At 36.6% G+C, this 8,187-nt stretch overlaps 1 protein-coding gene across 1 annotated transcript; it reads right to left on the reverse strand.

The window, feature by feature from the left end:
- Positions 1-900: 900 nt before the first annotated feature.
- LOC100367433 (uncharacterized) lies at positions 901-3,239 on the reverse strand. The gene is made up of 6 exons (XM_002738606.3): positions 3,119-3,239; positions 2,919-2,987; positions 2,707-2,803; positions 2,229-2,495; positions 2,041-2,118; positions 901-1,686 (listed from the first exon to the last, which is right to left on the reverse strand). Exons 1-6 carry the CDS (start codon positions 3,209-3,211, stop codon positions 1,193-1,195), a joined length of 1,098 nt encoding a protein of 365 aa, XP_002738652.1. The 5' UTR covers positions 3,212-3,239; the 3' UTR covers positions 901-1,192.
- Between the last annotated feature and the right edge of the window lie 4,948 nt (positions 3,240-8,187).

Here is an 8,187-nt window from a genome sequence, read left to right on the forward strand (position 1 = left end):
TTTATAAAAGTGCGGTGAATTAAGTGTATTCACAAAAACGCCATGTTCGATTCAAATTAGTGAAAATATTTTCTGTCAGATAAAACAACATAATTCAACCATCAGTAAGACGCCGTATAGACTAATGGCACTTGATAGGGGGCGGGCTTTTGATAGAACAAATTTAATACACTAGTATACATTTAAATATTGCAATTATTGTTTATTTGCCTCTACAGTTAATTGTAAGTTTATACGATGGTACTGTATTTACGCGTCAGTTATGATTAGCGCACAACCACTATGCATAATATTGCAGTATTCTAATAATAGCATGATAATAATGTTCAGAGCATAATTACATGTGAGAGTATTTAAGTTGCCAATATTACTCATTAACCATTTGCCTCTCAATTGAATAACATCTAACCCCCCTCGAGTTTCTCTTGAATCATTGTTGCAGTCAACTGCACAGCACCTTACCATAGTATTTTGTATTCACGGCGGTTCAGAAAAGTAGAGACGCAAACCTATACACGAATAGCGTAAATAAAGTGTGGTTCAGAAATGACGTCACAGTTTGCTGTAGCGCCCCCAGGGAAACGGCAAAGTGAGCGCTTCATTTTGTTTATTTTCCCATTTGTTTTAAACCGGGGCATTTTAAGCGTACAGGCGGTCTCACATTTTTAAAGAATCAATGTGAAAGTGATAAATTCTGGACTTTTGTATCCCTTTAAGGTATACATGTAAATGCCAAAGTGGGATTAAAAAAAATATGCCATCAGTGAAGACCGTGTTTTCCAATATAGTTGAAATAAATAGTTGGTACTGTACAGCTACAAGAAATATATACGTGACAATAATAACATTGTCGGCAACAAATATATAATTATAAAAAGTACTATGATAACATTTAACAAATTATTTTAGTACTCATTTTATTTGAAAGGCATTATTCATATTGATCAATAATAAGAAAAATATTTCACAAGAAAAGACATAGAAAATTACATTCGCATAGTGATTACATTCGCACATACTCTCGAAACATTTAGCGAAATTTCACAAAGCAACCCAGCTGATAGTTTTCTATAAATGTAAAAAATAATATGATTCTATCAAACATGGCAAAACAATAAGGATATACAATGTTGTGACTGAGATGTTGTAAGGTTCTAGAATAAGGAATTATAATAAAATGCAGTAGATGATTTTATTTGGCACAGACTGCGCATGACAACTCGTAGCCAGTGACATACGGGTCACAAGCTATTCCACCCCCAGTCACGCACGTGGCTTCCACGGTATATATCCATGACGTACTCGAAGACGCTGAAGTACCAGGAATGGCTTTACCGGCAGCATCCACACATACGTACTCCGTAGAATAATAGGAAGTAGTGTCATATCTAGCGGACATAAGGAACCCATAATACTCTCTCGTCCAACCGGAAGGACAGTCATCACGTGCCGGATATAGAATTGAAGTACTTCGGTATTCATCCAAACACACTGCACACGGTACATCATCATACATGCTACTAGAAAGGGGACCGGTGGCGGCTCGATACTCCACTGGATACAAGCGCCCTCTATCAGATTCAGAACCAGCATCAATGACATCGAGGTCATACTTTGGAATCTTTGGTAGACAGAGGTAATTACCACCACTTCCATAATTGTTATAATATTTACCAGCCATAGTTCCTATAATTAATAAAAATGTGCTCATGAAGAAATAAATGTTATATCCTGAAACCAATTTCAACATTATTGTCACGTACAACGAAACCTTTCCTGGTTTTGTTTTACCGCACACAATTGAACTGGAAGCCATAAAAAATACCATTCTTGTAGTCACTTTCAAGAATCTTGCTCGCTTCAGACACTACCATAATTCTATCTTTTTAGCGGTAAGTGTAGCGCCATCTACATTGTTGACGCCTCATTGACATACCGATAAACATGAACTTGTAGAGAATTTCAACTTAGCGCTACAAAACAGCAGCTGCAACTTGTCAATCGCAAATTAGATATTTTAATATATATTAAAATGCTTACCAGAATATACGACAACTGTGCTCCCAGGGCATGCATTGTGTCCCCATCGAGTAAAAACAACACCGCCCGCATTTGTCCCTATAATTGAATAAGTTTACATCTTGTTTATAGGAAACGTTGGGAAAAAGCTAAAAGTTTATCTTCACTAATCGAATGAATTAGAAACTAATGCATATATCACAATTCACCTGCTAGGCACGTGTTTTGTTTTGTCCCCACATCACAGTACTCCCATCTAGTATTCACATCCATCGTAAAACACCATGTGCGGCTCGAACCATCGGGGTTCCTACAGTAATTATGATCCCCAATACCACTAGATTGGTAGTTGTTAGGTATGATTGTATGTTGATGTGGAGACTGTTCGGACCATTTCTGACATGTACGACCGTTCTCTGTCATAGACACCGTACCGCGGTAATCAGAGGCATCAGGCAGTACGTAGCACTCACTACCTAAAATTCATGATACAATACCAGTTACAGAGATCAACACATAAATATCCATTAACAAATTGTAATTTTGACTTATACGTGGGAATGATACTTATGCGAAGACTTGGAGACGAATTATTTATATACAAATTGTAAATAAACAGTTTATATTAATCGTCTTGTGGGCGACTGTCTAGAACAGTCCATGATAGTGTTAAATATTTATACATACCGTCGCTTGGATATGGATTATAATGTGATATATTGATGGCGTCTTCGTTTCCAACTTCTTCTGTTCCTTCCAAACTATTCACGTTTCTTGACTCTGTCTGAAATAAATCACAAACCCCAGAACGATTAATAAAAATACATACAGGTTTACAATGAACAATATAAAATACGAGTTTAACGACCGGACAAATCAAAAATATAAATATAAATTACCAATTCTTCATTTACGTCATCGACCACTGCTTCTATTGTGTTCGTAGTATTCACATGTTCGGGCTTTGTCTGAAAAAAAGCATTCCCCAGAAAACAATTAAAATACCTAGTAATACTTACGATGTCGATTAAGGCAATGCATTCTCGAATAAATAACACAAAATATATATGTTTAAGAAAACGGAAAACGACAAAATTACCGTTTTGTCATTTTTTGCGTCACTAACCACCGCCTGTGCTGAAAACTGGACAAGTACGATCAGCAAAAACACAATTGTTTCACGTCGAACCATGTTGCTTGTTTGTTGTGTCAATTAAGACTGACTCCAAACTGGTAGTTCAACAATTTATATGCAATTCGATGACATATTTAAAATTGTGTAAATATTTGTGTAAAAATTGTTGACGAACACAGAATAGTTAGATAAGATCTTTATCTAGATGACCAAGGCTAAATGTTCCATTTATCAAGACTATTGGCATTATATCAAGTACACGTCATTGCGTGAGAAACACGTGCCCTGAAATCAGAAGACAACACGGAAATCTCCTATCACAAACACAGTACTATTTCGGTTTGATGTTTGTCATTATACTGTACTGAACATGTAAACTGACTACTCCAAGCCCGGGATATTTCCATATACCCTACTTTAAATGCTACTGATACACCTTGTAAAAATTTGTATTTGTGGTCGTTTCTAAGCATTCGTTTTGTCGGATGTATTGTTCTCTTGACGCCATCATACAAAAAACTGCTGTTGTCTTGTGAACCGCAATAAACCGTACCGTAACAACATCATATCATAATACACGTGTGATCAATACAAATGTAAGTCAGTATCGGCCGTAGCATAATCGTTTAACACAGTTGTGTCACATATCCTTCCAGGAGGGTCACTAACTATAATTATCACATCTCACTGCTGTTACGCATGCTGTGATTGGTTGAGACTCGGTCACGTGACATGGAATAAAAATGGATATTACATGGTATATTGCCCGCCAAGTGGATATTACATGGGTATATCACATGGATGACGTCACTGAACTACTGCGCAACGCTACTGCGCATAACAAATTGACGTTCGCTGCACTGGGGCTGCTCTGGCCGCTGTTGCTTTCGGGGTTGCTTTCAGAGTTCTGAAGGAACTTTAGCCATCCGAAATAGACAGTGAACGTGCCAGAATGGATATTAAGTAAGATATTCTGTTTTGATGTATAGGGTATTTTTTATATGGAGCAAAAATGTACGACAAAACCGCCACTGAAACGTCGCAGCCGGGGTCGCTGCAGCGCGTTCTACGCTGTGAGCATTTCTATGCGTTCCACGCCGATGCTAACCGGAAACGCTCTAAACAAAGCTGTGTGGCTTGTGAATAGGTGTGATACGTTCGTGAGAAAGTATTTTCAGTCATTTCCACGGCATTTTTATCTGTAGAGTGATCAAATAACTTGTGTTTGAGAATTTCTCAATTCATTTCAAAAAGTTACTATTCTCGATAATTTGAGTGATTCACACTGCTGAAACACGGTTCAACTTAAAAGAGTATCCATGGCTGAAAATAACATTTACTGAGTGTATTTCGTTGTTTTTTTCAGCAAACAATGTATGTATGCTATTGAGTAATGTTAAACTTGTTGTAATAGATAAAATAAAATATTGCATACTTCATATATAAGTGTTGTTATTTTGTGGGAGAGCGGGTGTGAGTGATATATGGTAGCTGTGATTGTCATGGTGAATGTCCGATGTGATAAAATAAATAAAACATAGTTATTCGGTTAATATCACAATTTGTTGTCTGCCCTCTGGCTGTTGGTCATGACCATAATATTGATGATGCCCTCGCCTTCGGCTTTGGCATCATCAATATTATGGTCATGACCACCATCCCTTGGGCAGGCAACAAATCGTGATATTACCCTCACAAGCATGTGTTATTATTTAACTAAAATTACACTTCAAAACATCGCTACATTAGACACAGGGACAATTAGGACAAGCTGTAATTTCCATACGTGAAAACCACCACTTGCAAATATACACACATTTTTTGAAATGTGCCCACCCACCTTAATTCACATTATCAGAACTATCCAAGATGAAAGAATTGAAACAATACACGAAGACAACCCATTCAGACAGTTTGGTAGAAATACAAGGTCGTGATATTACATATTCTATTATTTGATATCAACACGGATTTTGTTGCCGGATAGTCGTGACAAGAGGATTAAATTATATTGATAACAATCGTCACGACATTGTTTGGTATGCAAACAATACTGGGGTGACTGACGTCAGGCATAGCACTAAGTGCAAAACAAATACTCTGTTTGGATTATTCTCTTCGGTCAATAACAACAGATTTTTGTATATGTATTTCAGCAAAAAATTCCAGCCAGTGGCGTAGTGGTTGTGTAGCGCGAGTAAACAAATAAACTATCTTACACGGTTACTCGTCGTATGGGACCCATGTTGGATGCAGGATTTAATATAAACAGAGCGCTGAATTTAAAGACATTATTGCTCAAATATGTGAGTCTTCACTGGAATAATCTGGTAGATTGTGTTGATTATGATTTAATAGATTTAAAATTTAATGTCGAACAGTATACTAAACGAATGGGCGAATGTGGAGAACTGGGAGATCACATATGCAGACACTCATTGCGATCGTTGAAACGATTACAGGCGAAGCACACATCCAGTGATTTTGAACAGCAGGGAGAGACTGATTTTACGGGAAAAAATGATTGACTGTTGAGAGTTCATGTTTTTTGGACAATTTTATATTATCGCTGGATATAGTTACATACATTGCTCGTACATCCTTAGTATCTCCAATGAAGTAAATCTGGTCAAGTAATAGAAAACATGTATGTTATTACATTATCTGATGTTTTGATTTTTGCGACATCGTCGCCAAAAGGCTAATGTTCTCTAAAGCAAAAGAGATCGAATAACCAAGTAACTGTTTGCATGTAAGACGTGTATTTCACTGTACCATTATTGCCGAATATAGCTTGTTAATATAGAAATAATAATATAGTCGCCATCATCATGTTTTAACATAAATATTTGTAAAGTTGCCTTCAACACTATTTTTCCACGAACGTGCTAAAGATAGTTGAACGCATTTTAATAAGATGAATTGTCAGCAGCTACATTTCGGTGAGGGTGTCCGTGTAATAATCGAGACCATTCCATTATATGCACGGAATCATACCTTTATGCCAACCGTGTTATGTCGGTTCGGTTGGCTTGAAGCTTTTGGCTCACTTATAAGTCAACCTACCTTCCGGTTTAGTCCTCGTGTCAACAACCGTGTGATCTGCCATTATTGGCTCATTTCAATGGAGCACACCCACTCTGAAAGTAGTAGTCGTCTCGCTGCGCATGTGAGAGATATATGGGTCTCATATAAACAAAGATGGCGACTTTGACTGTTGCGCTGATCAACGAGTACGAACTGAGACGTTTCCAAGCTTTAATTAGGTAATTTTCATGTGATTGGAAAGTATCGAAAGCGTCACCGACGGTAAACAGTGCATAACGCGCCCAGATCAAACCTTATATACTTGTGATTTCCATTTGAAGTGCTCATTGGATTGTGGGAAAATCAATGTTTATCAACACAAATTTCGCACATGCGCAGCGCGACGACTACCGCGCTTTAAGATAGTTGAGCTTGCTCCGAAAAGTTACTGTTAATTAGTTTGATCGAGAAATAGTGGTTGCACATATCGCCGTAATATATATTATATTATGCTGTTACTAGGCAATTTCACAATTTCTCAGAGGTTGTGATGAATTTTTGATTCGAAACAAGATATATAACATACTACATTTAACATATATGCAATTAAATATAGTTCTGCAGTCAAATGTGTCTGTAAACTATGCATATACCATACAGTGTTGAATCTACGAGCCAGTCAGTCAGTTTATATTAGATTGGTCGGGAATGGAATGTGCAACACATCAGTACATTGATGTGAATGGCATCTATGGATCGGTCACCACACATCAATGTTTCTAACATTCTCAAAATAATGTGTACAGTATAAGACTTTTTTGAAATTGTGCCTAAAACATGTTAAGATAGAGTTCTTCACTGTTTTACTTCTAAATCACTGCATATCAATGTTTCCTTAATGACGAAACACCGATAGGATCACACAACTCGAGATGCGGGGTTTACTTCGCCGATCCCCCAGTTATATAGGAAACGCCGTTTCTTTTACCAAATTTGTAAAAATGCAGTTTCGAGGTATGATTGGATGATAAATATTGATACAAAATGACAATATTTAAGAAATGCATCTATGACAGCGTAGTTCAATATAAATAAATTCGCAACGTCCAGTCGTACTTTTCTCAGTGAGATATATTGAACGTAATAGTTGCTAATCGTTCACGACTAGTTAGAGTTTATGAAGACGTGGTTAACAGTATTAATGAGCACTTTCAGTAATAATTTCCAGCAATAGCTAATTGGCTAACCTAAATATCTTACGAGTACGACTATACGAAATACGTTTAATATATCGTAATGGAACACTACAAGCTTCTATCTAGGAATTTCGGAGTGGCTTATAGTAAGTAAATAAAAAGTTGTTTAAATTTTTCAAATATTTCAGCAAGCACATACACGCTAATACCAACTCTAATTGTATTACTGTAAAATGACTAATTTTCACTGGGTTTAAATTTCACTGATTTACCATTTCAGGCATATTCAGTGGGTTTTAAATTCATCGTTTCGTCATTTAGATAATGTGTTCTATGCTAAATTTTACATATTCACTGGGTTTTAATTTAGCGCATTTTCCAGTCAGCGAAATAAGCTAAATTAAAACCCAGTGAATAATTACCCCCTTTACAGTATTCACTGCTAACTACTAAACTAAAATCGCATTATATTACATTGAATCGATGAAGCATTGTGTTAGCATAGCGGTAATACAAGATCGACTATCAATGCCATTCGACATGTTCCTCACAAAACCGCAGTTGCCAGAATTGTATTCAAATAGTTACATTATTTATATACACACCATTTACGTAACATTACCTACTGACTGGTGTTGACACAACAACAGAAATTCGTATACGTGATTGGACGAGGGACAATATGTGCATTGATATCATCATAGTAGTTTGCGTTTCTTATTGGTTCTTACGGTCGCGATGTGTTTATTTACTTGGTAATCATTCACTATATCAAAGCAGAAAGGAATTCACGCTTGATAATAGATGAGA

This window comes from Saccoglossus kowalevskii, chromosome 3, assembly GCF_978046115.1.
Source record: "Saccoglossus kowalevskii chromosome 3, keSacKowa6.1, whole genome shotgun sequence".
Taxonomy (NCBI): Eukaryota; Metazoa; Hemichordata; class Enteropneusta; family Harrimaniidae; genus Saccoglossus; species Saccoglossus kowalevskii.